At 35.9% G+C, this 17,707-nt stretch overlaps 1 protein-coding gene across 2 annotated transcripts in view; it reads left to right on the top strand.

Moving 5' to 3' along the window:
- ATP9B (ATPase phospholipid transporting 9B (putative)) overlaps nucleotides 1-17,707 on the top strand; it is a 155,101-nt gene that overhangs the window by 72,841 nt on the left and 64,553 nt on the right. For both annotated transcript variants that reach the window (XM_041427466.1, XM_041427465.1), the window contains exons 10-11: nucleotides 4,561-4,636; nucleotides 12,257-12,333. In XM_041427466.1, coding sequence (XP_041283400.1) covers nucleotides 4,561-4,636; nucleotides 12,257-12,333 — 153 coding nt within the window. The remainder of the gene's footprint in view (nucleotides 1-4,560; nucleotides 4,637-12,256; nucleotides 12,334-17,707) is intronic.

The following is a 17,707-nucleotide window of genomic DNA, read 5'->3' as shown; positions in this document are numbered from 1 at the left end:
ACATGGGAGCACAGTGCTGAAGTTTTTATGAGCGAGCAAAGTCTAAGAACAAATCTTTCCACAAAAAACCTGGGAGCTGACAGAAGATATATTTTGTAGAACACCTGCATAATCATGTCAGGAGGCATAAAACATTTGCTGTACTCTTGTGGTATCTACTAGCTTCACATGAAGTTGTTTTCCATTGTCCTTCATAGGTTTTGGTGTGGTTTTCCATTGCTCTCCATAGATTTTGGATATGCAGTCAGTGCGTGAAAGTGAGTGCATGTCCTTGCATGATCATGTCTGACCTTAAATAATGGCATAAATTAATTCCTCTCCTCCTTTCACATTTACTAGACAGCCTACCAAAAAAAAATAGATTACCTAAATTAGTGTTTTGTGGAAATTTATGAGGTAGTTTTGTTTGTTCTGAGGGCATCATCCATGTCTTTGCTGAGCTTATTTTTAATAGTGGTGTACAGAACAACAGATATTATATATATGTGTATATATATATATATATGTGTGTGTGTGTATATGTGTGTTAATATATAATGAATATATGTTTTTATATATTTATATATATATAAAACCAGATGTTATATACAGATATAACTTCTAGAGTTTCTCTTCTGTCTGATGCTCCTCTGTAGGCTTCATAAATGAGGGAGCAATTCTATTAATGCTGACAGTCTGTAAAAAGACAATAAAAGGTAACCATACTTCCTAACCCAGCCTTTACCAGTTATAGCCTAAAGAGTATTCTAGAGCGTTACATCAGTGTGTATTGGCATAGCCAGTATTATTTAACCTTTGCTTACTTCTGTATAGAATCATGGAAAGTCTCTCTTGCTTTTAACCTTGGCTATTTTTTGTTTAAATTTGGGGGTTACTTTCACTATTCCTTAAGAATATTTTCCTTTTATTTCTTCTATATTGCAGCTCTGTTCTGTCCCCATAGTCTCTTCATTTACTTTGGAAATACATGGTATTTTTTTTAGATTCTAATAGCAATCTTAGAAAACAAATGCCTTTGAGTTTGGTTCAACTACTTCAATAATCTTTTTCTTTTCATATGATACAGAACTATATTGTATAATGTATATAATTTTTTACAATATAGCCTCTTGTTTGAAGAATTACCTGTTTTGAAGCAATGGTTGTGTTAACTTCAATCTGGCTTACTTTTGTGTTGCTACTGAAGAGAATGGCGTTACATTTTGCAAATCCTTTTGACTCCCCTTCCTTTATGCTAGCAATAACAACTATACAGACAACTTTACTAGGGAGCTAATGTGTATGGAACCTAATCTGATCCTGTCCAAAACACATGCCAGTAAAAGGAACATAGCCAGAAAAATTAACTGTGGGGTTGTGTTGGGGAAGGAATCTCTTTCAGTGATTCAAGTAAATTAATGTGTATTCCACTTTCCTACAAAAGCTGATGGGGGTTGTTGTGGTGCATCCTGTCATGCAGGAACAGAGATAGAAAAGGTCAAATAGAAGTGGTACACTGGTTCACTCAATGATTAAGTATTTTGTCTCGAAGACCTCTCTTGTTATTTACAAAAATTTCTAAAAAATTATAGCTTTGAAATTTTTTTAATGACTCCTTGAAATTTGTCATGATCCTTGGTCAGCTGTATTATGAATTCATGAAAGGACTTTATGAAATTAATAATGAAGGACTGAAAATGGGTTGTATTCAATTTTTATTTCACTCATCATCTTTCCTTTCTCTCTGTACATGCAAGAGCTACAGACTAATTTCTGAAAAGAAACTATAGACAATTTAAACCTCTATGATCAATGCTGCTCACAGATTAAAAAACTAAGCCTGAATATGCAGCTTGAATATAATACTGAACTCCACTCTTCTGGTAATGAACAAAATTCAGAACTCAAAGACCAAGAAACATATAGCTGCCAAATGAAATTCAACCCAGCAGACCTTAAGTCAGCTGGACAAAGAAGCCCTTGTATGTCAAATTTCTGCTATAAGAGCAAGTGATGGCTTTCATTTAAACTGAAACATGCATTGTTCTATTAGTGTCAGAAAATTTGCAGAAATATCTCCTTAACACAGGTCTGGTCTCACTTAGGAATTGCAGTCCTTGTCCTTCCCTGCTTCATCTGTCCCTGCCGTCTTTCTAGAAGTACAAATAAAAATAGTATAAAACAGCTAAACTCATAACCCTTAAATGCACCCTGTATTTTTCATTTGAGTAACATAGGATAAAGGAAAAATTAGGGTAAGTCATCATCTGTTTGGGCATGGAAGGTGTGATATTTTGGAAATGAAATGAGCTGTGGAAAGCTGAAAATGTTAGGTGAGGGCATAAAGACATGAAAGTATCATAATTAAATAAGCAGAAGATAAGGGATTGGCAGACCATTCTGTGGATGAGCATAAGTGGAAAGAGAGAGCTCATTTGATGTTTTCCTATTTTGAATGACCTAAAAGAAGGTATTTCACTAAATCTTGCAGCAGTGTTAGACATTGAACAAATTACTTTTTCCTGACCTTGTTGTCAGCTCTGCACGATCATTGCAGAGCTTTTGATTTCTTCTTGTTATATGGAAGAGTTTCACAATTCAGTCTTACAATCTGCTAACTGAAGGATAAGGTAAAACAAAAGATTTACCTGGCTTAGTATCCTGTTCTTGACAATAGCCAGATGCAGAGTGCTGGGAAGCAGAATACAACTAGAATAAGGACATGGTACTACCTCCTCTAAAGAGCCATCTGTCTCTTAACACAAGATGTGGGAAATTTCCTGAGTTAGAGCTGTTTTCTGTAAGTAACTTGCAATGAATTTTCCTTCTCTAAACTTACCCAGTTTACCCTTGAAGGTGTGTAACCTTTTAACATTGAAATTGGAGGAAGTTACACAGGCTAAGTACATATTTAAGAATGATTGCCTGTTGTTTCAATTTTGTTGACTTTATTTATGACTTCTTTCTTCTTTGGTAAAAATAAGCAGTATCTATCCTCCCTTTTTAGGTGCTTTCATAGATGCCTGTCTTATTCCCTATTAGAAGTCAGGTTTTTTTAGTCATATCTTGTACGGAAGCTATGTTGACTTCCCTTATGGCTCTTCAAACATATTATTATGTTTGAACATATTTCAGTTCTTTTTACTTTCTGCTTGGAAAAAAACACAAGAAATAATCACAGAACCCAAATAATTTGGGAACAATTGTAAATCAAACCAGGAATCTAAGCATTAAGATGTAGGAGTATAACAAATAATTCTTGCAGTACTAATTCCTGAGGTAAGAACCAAAAGTAATTCTCCTTTTTCTTAATTTAAGGCTAATCTTATAGAACATTCATGATTTTTCACAGAATCACAGAATATTCTGAATTGTAAGGGACCTGCAATGATTATCAAGTCCAAATCTTAGTGAGTGACTCATAATGGGGATTGAAGCCATAACCTTGGCATAATTAGCACCATGCCCTAACCAACTGAGCTAATCCCAAGATCATCAGAATATAAATCTTGATTCTAAATTTGTGGTTTTCTTCTTAGGGCTAATTCCATATCCTCCCTCTCTTCCCCTCTGTTTTTGACAGAATGCTTCTCAAGTAACAGTTTTTCCTCACTTAGGAAAGTAAGAACTATAGTTTTCTTGCTATATTGGGATCTCTTGATCTATGCACAAAAAGTTGTGTTTAATTGGAGATTTTTCTTTTTTTAGAAACAGAAATTTCTTTGCAGCTCGTCGCATGCTTGGTGGTTGTATAGAGATGAAAAATGGGCGTAGGTGTTGATTATTGACAATATATAGAAATTATTCTGTACTTTGATAAATAAGTCATCTCCTCTTTCTTGCAAAATGTTTAGCGACAATATGTAATTTGATCAAATACACTTGATTATCCTACCTCCTAAAGTTTCCTTTAGTTGTAAACAGCACATTTCACAGCTGCTAATGAGTAACAAATGTGTACATGCTCCAAATTGATTATGAGAGATTGTCTGTTTACAATCTGCACATCATTATTGCTTGGGAGGAGAGAGGAGAGGAAAAAAGAGGATGTTTAAAGTAATCATGGAAACAGTTTTCTGTTGGAAGTATTTTCCCAAGGAGTATATATTTTGTAAGTATGTAGTAAGATAATACAAGCCTGTGTTTCATTTTGAAAGTTGTAATTTTTTTTCCTGAAGTTTATATGATATGGTGCAAAATTATGATGACCATAACTTACTGTATGAATTATACATGATTTAAATACAGAACAGGGTGTTAATTTTTGGGAGTTAGTGTTCATAACTCACTGGATACTATAACATACTGTTCTGCAGTTTGATACATCTGAGGAAAGAAATATGTTACTTTTAAAATACTTTTGACTAGTTCTTTTAGAATGATTAGATAGAAGTAATATGAACTTCAAACATTATTTCACTTTTAGAAAGTTATTTGTATCTGTGTATGTGCAATGAATGCTATTACACAGTGATTGACACAAGGATGCAATCATCCTGTGTCAGTTATTCAGATGGTTTGACTTGGTTCTTAACTTCTTGTGATGGTGATTCACTTATTAGTTGCTCTTATTTTTAACAGGAAGACAGTGATCCTGCAGTTCATGAAAGCCTAAGCATAGAAAATACATTATGGGCAAGCACCGTTGTTGCTTCGGGTAAGTGCTGCGATACAAAGCTGGCTAATGTATCTAAATACTTCCAAGGAAATGCATCCTTATTTTTCAAAAGCCTTTAATATTTCACATTGTAAAATACTTTTATCTTCCAGGCTATTCAACTGTTGCTTTTCTGCCTTCCCATTGGTTTTAGCATGCTGCTTGAAATATTTTCATACATTTTTAATCCTCCTCAATAGCTTTGGGGGTCTTTTAACTTATATTTTGATCTTTCAGTAGTGCACTCCCTTGTAGCCCACTGACGTCACTGACCTTTTTGATTTAATTAAAACTTTACGTTGTAAGGTGCTCTGTTCAGTCACAGTGGATGCTTTTCCCTGCTGAAAACCAAGGGTGGTTTTGCATTTTTTAGGGGTTTTTCTTCTATGTATACTTTGTGATTAGTATCTTCTATTAGGCAAAGACTTAATCAGAAAGAGTAGTTAAGTTTCGAGGTAATTTTAAAATATTGGGATCTAAATATTGTTACTGTTTCATGTATGTCCCAGATATTAGAAATGAGTACACATTAATACCTAGATGCTCTATTCAGACTTTAAGCCATTGTAACTTTTTTTTTTTTTAGAGCAGAAATCTATTTTCTTTAATTTTTGCTCTGTGTAAGAAAAGTCAAAAGGGCTGTGGTTATTCTTCTGCATGAAGACTGAGAATAAGGAATTGAGAGGGCATGATTTCTGAAGAGAACTAGAATTTAAGAATGGGGAATTGGAACAACTGGGAATAGCCAATAAATGGGAAGAAAGTAAAAGAGTCTCCAGCAAAATTGTAAAGTTAGCCCATACTATGAAGACTTCTTATATCATTGAGGGGCCTGCTGGAAGGATGTAGGGAAGAGATTAATTCTGAGGAGGTAGAAAAGAAGTCTGTGGCTGAGCACTCCTTTCCTGAGTGCTGAAAAGATGTTCAGTCATGTTCTTTGATTCTTAGTGTTGTTTGGTTTGATTGCACTGGAAAATTATTCTCTCTAAAACTCTTTGGTCAAATGGATGATGCCTAAAATTGTCCTCAGGTTTTTAACTTAGGTAGCCAAGATCTTTAACTTTGTATAATAAGATGCTTCTCATGAATTATAAATTTCAATACTGTAGAAACTTAGTTTGAGTTTCCTTTTCCTCAAATCTGTGTGTGGAAGAAAACTACAAACAAATAGTATGCATTTGCAAACTCTTTAATTCTGAATCAGTATATTTGAATTTTAACTGAAAGCTGTTCATGTTTTCATGCCCATGAAAATAGATTTTTATTTTGTTTAGAAGTGTAGCTATTGACTGATTGCTCTTAATCTGCTATCTAAATTTGGCACCCATATTAATGGAAACAGCTCTGCTTAAAATTTATACCTTAGGATAAGTTTGAGTTTTTTACATCTGAGGGGTCTTGTGAAAGTTTAATTATTTATGAAGGACTTTATCTCATTATTAATGATGGCAGTGGAAGAACATAGAAAAAGATAATTCTCTTGTTGGGACATATTTTTAATAGTGGAATAAGACTAAGGCAGACTAAGGGCAAACTCACTGAACAATACAAAGTAAAAAATATTAAATGGCTCTTCAAGACTGCAACCCCCTCTGAAGGGAAAAATAATGTGATCAAGAAATTAAAAATTGTGCTGTGGTGTGCATATAGAAGTTAGCTTGAATTTAGGTACCAGAAAAAAATAATTTGCTTTAGTAACTGATTTTGTGGCATTGATTATATCCAACCTTTGGAATATCATTCATTTCGCTTACCTCATTTCATGTATTAGCTGCAATTTAATACCATGGTAATGTGTTTCTCTCATGTAAGTACTCATTGTCCTGTAAGGCAAAAATCCAGATCTTAAGAATTACTCAGGAACTGTGTGGATGTAATTTTAGCATTTGATAGGATTAGCACTTTAGCAAAAAGTAGGAAATTATTTCCTTCAGTCTGTTGTTTATCTAGTAAGACATTTATAAGATCTTAGAGGTACACTGTGCATATAGTCATGAGGAAGACCATAAGGTAAAACATCTAGCAAATTGTTAAAATTTAGATGGTCTAGATCTGGTTGATAACCGATGCATCATTCAGTTGTTTCCATCTCACTTCCAAGTTGAATGTACATAACTAAGTTAGAACACGTGATGATGAGCTAATTAAATTTGCTTCGGTTTTTTTTTTTTTAAATTAGACTTCATAATTGAATTTCCAAGATTTATGACAACTGAAAATCTTAATAAAAATGCTGGTCACGGTCTGACTGCATTATAAACTTATATAAGCTGACTTGCTTAAACCTGCCATGGAAGGATATGAAAGGTGGACTCTGCCTACAGAAGTTTGCAGGTACCTCTGCATTCTCTCCCCTAGTAAAATCGCTCACAGCCCTTAATTATATCTGAAAAATCTAGTGGAAGAATATGCTTGTGCACAGCTTCTACAGATAAGTGACACTAGGATTCCATGAAAACAGAAGAATAAACAGCCTGTAGTATGTGAAAGTGTGCAGTTTTTCTACTCTGTAGACAGCTACCTCACCCACACTTGTATCTGATTTCAGTGTCCTCACTGTTGAGGTTCACCACTCTGTTACACACAGGTATTTTTCACTGAAAAAGTCTATGACGTGTGTGTGCAAACCCAATAAATCTATTACTATTGCACTTTGGTTCAAGAAAAGGGATTTGAGGCCTGAGTCCAGGTAGTGGAGGGTAGAGTTCCACCCTGCAATGTTTCCTGTACATCTCTTCATTTACCCTAAGACTCTTCAGTATGACATCTTTAGTACTGCCTGGCTTGAAAGGCTGCTCTCTCCGGTACTCTCTAAGCAGCCTGGACATCATGTGTTACTAAGCCAAGCAAATGTGTGACTCACTGGGACCTTGTTAGACCCTTTCCAACCCCTTGTAGGTTGTAACAAAGTGCTCTGTGTCGACCTAGCACTGTTATCTTGACATATTACTGACTGATGCTGTCAGTCTCAGAGAGCTACATCACTGACACCCACGAAAGGAATATGTACCTGAGTTGCAGATACAAAGCCTTATTTAATTATAAAAATGGTTTTGTATAGGACATACAGGACAATTTTTGGGTGAGGGGGCTCTCCTCCCAGGGTTTAATACATGCTGAATTTCCTGATAGTACTCTTTGACCTATTACAAAAAACACATTGCATCAGGTAGGATAGCCCACTATCTCCAGGATAGATGCCCTTGCTATTTGTCAAGGTGATACAGAGGGTCAAGGTTAGGCTGGGAAAAGTGTTTGGGGAATTATGTGGGAAATACCTCAGAAAACTTGAGCTCTGGTTGCTGATGCCATGACAGTTCTAGAAGAGAGAGACCACAAATCAATTATTTCGCAGATCAGTAACAGTAAATTTAAGTGTATAACGGTTTCAAGAAATCTTGTCAACTGCATCTTGAATGCAGATTACCAAAGCTCATGAGAATATCAGAATACTACAATAATGGATTCTACAGAGAAAAAAAGCACCTATTGCTAGAGCAGTAGAAGTGACAAGAAAAGTATTTGCTATAATTTAAGACTTTTTTTGTTTTCTTCCTGAATTTTGGGAACCAAAAAATTGATTCAGTGAAATTGTGTAATTCCAAACAACACGAGAATAGACTATTCCATGCCATTTTTTAAATCGAAATATAATGTTCAGAAGAGTAAGATTACTCAAATTTGTACATTTGGAAGGCATTTACCTTCCCTGGATAGAGTATGTCTCTTTAAAGAAGAAAAATAAGCTAAATGGGAGGGGCGGGAATCCATTTTACTACACCTAATATATACCCAGTTTCAAAATTTATAGTTTAGATATCTAAATGGAGATTCCTACTGACATCCAGTCTGCAGGGTTTTTTGCCCTTTGCTGTAAAGCTCTGACAGAGATCTGGTGACCATCTATATGATGCTTATCCTAACCCTAAAAAGGGCAAAGATTAATGTGCCTGGATCACACTGGAAGCCTCTGGCAGGGATGGGAATCAAAAGCCTTTTTCTCAAGTCCAAAGCATGCAGTCATCCTTTAGTTATTCTTAATTAAGTGAGATAGGAAAAAGTATTCTGACTTTTCCACTTACAGGCAGTATCCTAGCAGGTTTTTAAAAAGTAACAGTAAGGCACAGAGTCTCTGTCATTCTTAATATCTGTATTATCACTGTGGAATTAATAACAGTGCCTGAAGGAAAGGAATTTTGGTTAGTGAAAACTTGTAAAACTACTGTCCCTGGAGAAACACTTCTAAATATAAGCAAGTAACTTAAACTACTGAGTATTCTGAAAACCTCTTAGTTTATCTTCAGTTAAATTACTTATCTTTCAGATCATTTGTGCTTGTGGCATCAATGACTGTGGTGTTTGTGCTTATTGAAAGCTTCGGTAGGCTTCATTTCAAATGGGAGAGAGGAAAGTTAGCAGTTAAATTTTAAAAAGCCTCAAAAAGTCCACTACAGTAGGGACTTTAGCTTTTTGTTCTCCATTTGTGGTAATGATCAGTGTGGTTCAAATGCTGAACAAGATAATGCAGCTTTCTAAGAAACCTGCTGAGATACCTATTAAGAGAAGATTTGTATTAATGAAATTGCATCATGATTTTGGCAGATGTCAGTCTTGTGAAGTCACTTTAGATAAAATCAGAACAATTTATATAAATGCACAGCTGTCAAAAGCAGTATTTTCTGCCAACTCCTACCTACAACTTTAATTAATTTGAGCACACCCTGGTTTTTGTATGGTTCATACAGTGGAGATGCATGCTTGGGAGATACCAAAATTGTTATGATCACACACCGGACTCAGAGTATGCCTGGCTATCACAAGTCTGCTTTTCCTTTTTTTTTTTTTCTAGGCCACATTTGTTCTAGTGGTATCTCCTAACTTCTCTCCCATCATTAACCACTCCAGTGGTTATAGGAGAGCCAGTTTGCAGAGGCCACATCCATAAAAATACATGAGTCATTGCTTTTAATAAGCTATAGTACAGCTAGATTCATTCATGTTCTTGGACACCAAAACTGTCCCTGGAGCAACCACTGTGGGATATTGGAGTGTACCAATATTACTGACGAGACTGCCTTGGTCTGTCTGTTCTTGGCTGCTGACCGAATAGCGGCACCTGTGGTGTTTTCTCCCCAGAGACGCTATTCCATACCTGTGCTTGCAGCTGAGCACGTGGGGACAAGTCTGGGCATGCCCCAAGCTCCAGTGCTTGCGGGCTGGAGCTTTCTGTGAGGGGGTCACTCCTCTGGCCTTCCTGAGCTGGAGGTTCCTTTAAAGCGAGGTGAAGAAAGGAGCGGGTCCCGATGGAGAGCTTTCAGTCCAGAGTTTTTATTTGGTGGTACAGTCTCTGAATCTTCCAACAACTCCCATGAACTCTCCAACAGCACTCTTCTACCACAACCCCAACCGTGTGCTCTCCTTGTCCTTTAACCTGGGGAGAGGGGCAGGGGAGGGGACCCAGGGAGCACCAACCAGGTACAGGGGGAGGGGGTCTCAGCTGAGAGGGACACCTGGTGGGCCAATGACGCCACCAGGGGGTGGAGAGCATCCTTTGAACCTGCCAATTGCTCGACGCTCTCCTTGGAATTTCTGGGTTTACAGACAGTGCCCAGCCAGGGTCAAGGGTGGGGAAGGGAAGGGTGATTGACAACCCACCTGGGGAAGGAGATTTCAGGGAGAACCCAGGGGAACTGAGGCAAATCATGACATCACACCACAACAGTGGGATAACAGTGAAACTACAGATAGAGTTCCCTACACCAATGTACTTCAGATCTAAGGAACACTTAGTTATCACTGATACTGTGCTAATACCAGAAAGTTTAAAATCTAAGATCAACAACTTGTTAAAAGCAGCAGTTTAGTCAGATCTAACCAAAATTCTGCTCTAAGTTCAGTAGTTAAAATGGAATTTATCTGACTTTCACCTTTGAAACCAACTTTTCGAGGAACAAAATATGAGACGAGTAGGGCAGTTTGTTTTTCTGAGCTGCAGCAGCCAGGAGAAACTTTGTAGAAATTTGCAATCTGGGAGGTAGAGTCTCCCCAACTTCTACTGAACTAAATACCTGTGAAGGCAGGGGGTGCTGGAGTGTGCAGGAGGAGATTCCCTACGGCGTATTGTCCAATACCTTCTGACTACTGGACAGAGGTCAGCTCAGGATCACTCCAGAAATGAAGTACCCCAAAGTGATATGTGGACATTGGTTGGAGAGAGATGAAAGGGTTCAGAAGTTATGGATTAGTGACTATTGCAGGAATTTTGGGATGGCCTGGGCATTGATCAGTGGGCATGAGCAATGATACTATGCATCGCTTATTTCTCTTGGGTCTTTGTTTTCTTTTGGGGGGGTGGTGTTCATTTGGTTGGTTTTGGTTTTTGTTTTTTGGCCTTTTTTTCCCTCATTACAATATTTATAATTATTGATATTATCACAAGTATTACTAGTATTGTTTTTATGTTTACTTTGTTTCAATCATTAAACCACTCTTATCTGAATCCATGAGATTGTGGTGAGATTTTTTTGATTGGGGGATTGGTTGGTTGGTTTTGTTTTCTTTTTAATTTTTTTTTCCTTATTCTCCTCACCATCCTGTCATTGGTGCTCTGGGGATGAAGTGAGTGAACAGCTATATAAAACTTAGTTGCCTGGGGTTAAACCAGGATACATTTTTATTTTTGAGTAAATGCAGACATCTTTAATGCAAACATCTTCCACTATCATCTTTTTTGTCTTTGGGAGTTTCTTCAATTTTTTACAACCTGTTACACTACAAGACTAGTGGTAGCAGATGTTATATGTGGTTTTAATTGCCAAAGACAAATTAGGTTAATGTCAGTCAAACATGCAATACTTCTACTTTTCCTAAAGTTTCCTGAGGAGGGAGTTTTTGGATAGTTATGTTTATTATTTCTTTATATCATAGTGACCACCAAAAGAATCACGTTATTGGTTGTACTGCCATAAAGCCATTTCAGGTCACTTTATGAAGTAATAGAAATAAGGGGAGTTTTTTATGCTAGAAAGTGGTATGTGACATATTAATAAAATAATTTTTTTAATATTAAAATTTATTTAGTGATGCTGAAGCCAAGTTTTCCTATGCCATGCTGTAAAGATTGACTAAAACTAATTTAAAAATTAAAATGTTTATAAGCTAATGAAGATAATATTTCTGTATAACATTCTATCAAAGTAATTAATTGGCTCAACCAGATTTTACTTCATTATAGATGGCAGAGGTAGCAGGCAATTCCTGTGTGATGTGTTCAGCACCACTTTACTCATTTTTTATTCACTGTGCAGTTATTTATGCCGTCCTAACTTCTGAAAACAGTTGGAGGAAATTTTAAGTTCAAATACAAATTTCTAACCAGTTCCATTGGAAGTATTGTTTCCATAAAAAAAAAGGAAAGCATGTTATCATCTTTATGGATGTTTATGGCAGAAGTTAAAATAATTCTTTATTTTACATTCTGAAAATCAGCACTCACAGTGTTATGCAGAAATGTTGGGGTTTTTTCATACAATTGATTTATTTAAGGAACTAAATGAGTACACATTTTAATTTGGGAACATTTTCTCTCATTTACATCTCGGGTTTTTGTTTGTTTTTCAGGAACTGTAATTGGTGTCGTTATTTACACAGGCAAGGAAACACGAAGTGTAATGAACACATCCAATCCAAAAAATAAGGTAAGTTAGTTTTACTCTGGAATTGCCAGATTCTGTTCTCAGAAAACTTAAAAAGAGATGTATCTAAACCCAAAAATCTAAAAGTCTTTACTGTGATGTGTTTCATGTGTGCTGCTGCCTTGAATGTTGGTACAATCTGCCACAGTCTCCTTTTGAACGTAAAATTATTTTTCCTTTAGCTAGGAGTGTTACAGGTAGTAGTGGGGGCATATGTCTTTGAAGTATCAGTGTTCATCTTCAGATCTTTATAACTGTGTCTCACAGCTAAATATTAATTTTCACTTTTCCCAGATTATTTTACTGTACAGTATTTGGCTAAAGGTAGACAGTAGTTTTAAGGAGTGTTTATAATAGAATACTAAAGTTTATTGAGGCTACCAGTGGTGGTAGAACAAGATAACTGATGTTCCAGTCAGTACCCAGAACACTCTTTCAGGGCTTTTTACAAGCAATTAAAATATTTTCAAGAGATTTTTCTGTCAAGAAGATAGCAGAGGTTTCAGCGCTTCTCTGTACAAGATTCTTTCTGTTCTAAACAAAGCAAATAGCTCTTCACTTAATCAGTAATGTTTCTAATGTAAGTTGGGGAGGACTCTCAATTTTAAAGAAATAGAACTTCAGCTGTGGGCTGTACCTTACAACCTAGACCTGTGTTTAGTAAGAAGATAATTATATTAAGAAAGGAAAAAATTATTGCAAGAGGTTTAGAAAAAAAATCAACAGTGACAGGTTGCCATTTTCACGCCATTCATAATAAGTTGCTCTGAGTAGGAACATCAAGAGTGAAATGATAATACAAATTGCTTGAAGCAGTTATTGCAGTCCCCTGAGTGTATTGATTTGTGTTTCTAATAAAGAGATGCTTTTAAATGTCTCATTGACAGAGACAGGTGATATGTACTATTATGAGGATTAAGATGGCCTTTTATTATTTTAATCTTTGTAACATGCATTTTAAAATAATAGAGTAAAATGGAACCAGAATGTTTGTGGTGTATGGTTATTTTCTCTTCTACCTGATACAAAGATGAGCCCTTTAGTAACAGAATCTTTTTCTTAAGAATTCTGAACAACTTCTCACTAATAAATAATTCGCACAGATGTTTAGAATGAAATTATTTAATGTAGTAAACTGATAGGGAAGTGTGCATGAGTGTAACATGCATTACCTAAATTCAGCAGATTCTAGGGATGTATTAGGCTTTTACTAAATGTTAAATTTTTTGTGTGTGACTATTTCAACAATAGTATTGGCATGGAGATTTTGTCTCTGTGAACTGAGCAACCATGATTAAAGAAGTAACCAACCTGTAACATTGCCAGTAAGGATGAATTTGGGAACTGAAAACAGGAGAACACTTACAGCTCTCACAGCTGAGTAAGTGATAAAATGCTGTACTGCACTGTAAAAAACAGTTGTCATCATTTTTAAGATGTAGTTTTAGCTGTACCTTTATTTGCAGTCTGCATCTTACTGTCTCTATCTTCTACCATGGGATAAGATTGGTTTGCATACTTCTGTATGATGAGACACTTGCTGTCTGTAGGTGATATTTTGTGCTAGCTAGCCATGCAGAAGGTAGACAAACAGTACTCAGTTCATTCCTCCTCTGTGTATTCGGGGATCTTCCCTTATTTTCTCAAGCTTGAAAATAATGGTTACATGTTAGCTAGGGTATGTCACATTAGGACCCAAAAGGAGGGCAAAGGGAGTCTAAAGTAGCCTTTGGAAGTAGAAGATATATTGCATTTGAGAGATTAAAAATTTGAATATTTAAAAAATAAATCAGCATACAACTTGCTGAAACAAAATTAAAATTAAATTGTTCAGTTTTGCTATTGCTGTGAACTTGAGAGGAAATAAGTCTGCAGCCTTTTCTGCTTTAGTAAATAATTGTTTGAAATACTGTTTGAAAACGGTTTTAAATGGCACATTGTTTCTCTCTGCTGCTCTTTGAAGACAAATAAAAATAACATTTTAGAGATTTTCCTGTACAACATATTGATACATTCTTACTGGGAACATAGTTCAATGGTGCTGGCGTCTTCTTTCTCTGGGAGAAAGCAAACATTGAGATCTATGATTCCCAAATTACACTGTCAAACTGAAACTCATAGGTCCAGAAATAAACAGGAAATTCATGGGCCTGACTCTTTTATCCTTACTCTCTTCACTGAAATACTGATAAGTGCTACAGTTGTATTTTTTGCTGGAGAATAACATTGTTGCTGTACTTCATATTATAAATTTGTTTTTTTCTAGTGGTAGATTTTTAATGTGCCTTCTTAACACTAGATGCTTTTTGAATGAACCAATATTAAAATTTAAAGATGCAGACCTGCTCTGTAAGCACTCAGCAAAAGACTAAAACTGAAATAAGTTTAGGAAAACTTACATAAGAAAAATTGTGAAATTTATGTACCTGTTCAAGCATGGGATTTATCTGTATGTTAAACTTAGAAGGATTTATTGTGTTTGCTGAAGTATTTAGTCATTCAAGCAACAATTTTCTTAACTTAAAGTCAACGCTTACTTGTTTTATTACAATTGTAAAAATTGTTTCATTGCCTAAGGATGCAAACACAGTCTGAAAAACACAAAGATAGAGAGTGTAGAATTTTCTTAATGGATCAATTCAATATGTTTTTAATTCCAACAATATAAAGAAAAATTATTTCTGGCAAGGTTTAATTTCAGTCTAAAATGATATATGTTCTGTGCTTCAGAGAAATGTGGACGTGGTAACATCAACATTATAGTGTAATGACTCTCTGCATTTTACCTCATTGGCAATCACATCAGCTTGCTCAGGAATGCAGTTCCAGTCTTTAAAGGAAAAAAAAATCAGATTGAATTGTGCTCCTCACAATGCTGTAATCAGTAATCAATCCTGTTTGGATAGATATTCTTAAACCTTGGCTTTCTGGATGAAGTTGGACTTGTCAATGCTAAAGGTCATTTATAGGTGTTAATTAACCAAGAGGGAAATTAACAAACTAAGGTTATTTATTTATTTACTTTGTCTGGCGTTTTGCGGTGTTCTCATTCTTCTTTAAAGTGCAGAACAGTTTTTTATCTAAAGTCAGAGTTGCTTTTGCAGCTTTAGTCTTCATAGAAAGCAAGACTGTTGGTGCAACCTTTCTGTAAATGTGACTTGTTTCCAGCAATGGAAACAGATTTTGGGGCTGAAGTTAAAAAACCACAGTATCCTTGGCACGACATGGAAATAAATTCAAGGTAATGTATTTTGTGTACTAAGATTGAAACATTAAAATTTCTTGGACTTTGCAATATATATACACACAGAATGTGCACAGTAATGCATCAAAATTAGTAGAAATTATCTTAAATGGAACTGCTGAGAAATCAGTAGCCTCTCTAAAGGAGCTACAGCATGTAATCTGCCTAGTGTGCTTCAGATTAGTATAAAAATAGTTTTAGTGTTGCTAATCCTTACAAGCAGCATTCAAAACACTTTTTGTCTCCCCTTATTTTATGGAATTCTACATCTGCTGTTATATTTTACATCAGAAGTAAAACTTCGTAGTAAGTATTTAGTGTTCATCAAAATAGTAATACTGTTTTTACCCTAATTCTTAACTAACCTGAAAGCTAACTACTCTTGTGGTTCCTTAGCTTTTGTTGCTTGTTTGCTGTTTTGATTTGTTTTTTTAACATATGAAAATCTCAAAAGGGTGGTTGGGTTTTTTGGTTTTTTTATTGTGTGTCTGTATATGTTGCCCTTGGTTATTTGAAAATGGCCTAGCTATTCTGGTAAACTGAGGCAAAATCACTTTGCTCTCTCTCGTGCTCTCTCTCTCTCTCTCTCTGTCTCTCATTCTTTCTCTCCTCCCAAAAAAATTCTTTCTGGTGTTTTGTGACCAGATTTATTTCTCTGTGTTTAAAAGGCTTTTATCTGTGTTCTTTCTCCACTTTTTTTGTGAGGATGATTTTTGAAAGATAGTTGCTGAAAAAAGGATACCACTCCCTCCAATTCATTGTTTGGAGTGAAATGGAGTGGCTGGAGCAGATTCATGTGGTCCCAGAAATTGATGCCACTTCACCAATTTCCCATTCAGCATAGGTATTTCAATATTCAAAATATATACTTCTTCTGCCTTGGCACATTTTTTTGAATGCCAATCAATTAGGTTGTTCAACATCTTGTTAGTGGCATTAGTAAGCCATTCTTGTCTCTTCTACCCAAAAGGCTGACATTTCTAAGTCCAATTTGCATTTCTGTTAAGGGCTTCATAAGGGCATTGACTTTATCCTGCTGCTATGTTGTTGTGCAAGTTGTGCAAGAGCCCAGTAATTTCACTTGCATATTTTTTTTTACTAAATTGATAATTTCATGCTCATAGTCTGTTTGAGAAGAATGCCTTTCTCTGGCTGTGCGTCTGAAGGGTCAGGGTTAGAGTAGAACAGTGAAAACTGTTACATGGTTCTTCATGGCAAATGTTAAGGATTTATAAGAAAAATGTTTATGCAGCACTTTTTATTGGAGTATAGTCTGCTGTAGTAAATCCTCTTAAACTTCTCTTTGTATTGGATAAAACTGAGAGAGCTGTCACCTACAGGTTGTATGTTGGTGATATGCGTAGCTTGTCCCCTGACACAGAGCTTCTGTCCAAGGAAGTGCTTAACTACCAGTTTCCCATGAAGCATGAGAATCCCTTTCTTGGTGTACAGGAGAATTTGGGGGATCAGGCCACAGGGAAATACATATCATGTAGGGTTGTTGATGCTTTTCTCTCCATGTGCTGTCATCTCTGAAAAAAGGAAGGAGAGTAGCACCTTGAAAAGCCTAGTGTCTCTCAGCAAGAGGGATGGAACAGTGTTGGGTAAGGAGGAAGACAAAATGTACTTTTCTTTAAAAGTTTGGAAAGAAAGGGCTAAATGGCAGAGGAGGCACCTTTGTTGTTCCAAAATTAGAATGTAGGAATGTTGATGCTTGGAATCAGTCAGCAGTGTTTTGGCAAACAGAAGACAAAATTTGTGTGTCCTTTACTCTGAGACAGAGGGAACATCTACCTACTATAATTATCTTTAACATCATTAACTGAAATAGCAAGAGTGTCAGAGTGGGGATTTCAATCCTTAGATGACTAGTATGGAAAAAGCATAATTCCATATAAAGGAGCTGAGGTTTTCAATTTTCTTTGATATATAGAAAACTGGAAGAATGCTAGATTTATACCATGATTTTAAGACAATAAGAAAATAAGACTGGAAGCCTTGACTGACTTCCTTGAGTGTATATGCAGACAAAAATCACTTAATGCAGTCTGTTGTGCTGGGGTGTTTTGTACACTCATGTATTTTATTTACAGCATGCTGCTTCTTTTCAGAGACTTGGGGCACTTTTTATCC

This window comes from Onychostruthus taczanowskii, unplaced genomic scaffold (assembly GCF_017590055.1).
Source record: "Onychostruthus taczanowskii isolate IOZ18803 unplaced genomic scaffold, ASM1759005v1 scaffold115, whole genome shotgun sequence".
Lineage (NCBI taxonomy): Eukaryota > Metazoa > Chordata > Aves > Passeriformes > Passeridae > Onychostruthus > Onychostruthus taczanowskii.
This window is presented reverse-complemented; position numbering and strand designations above follow the sequence as displayed.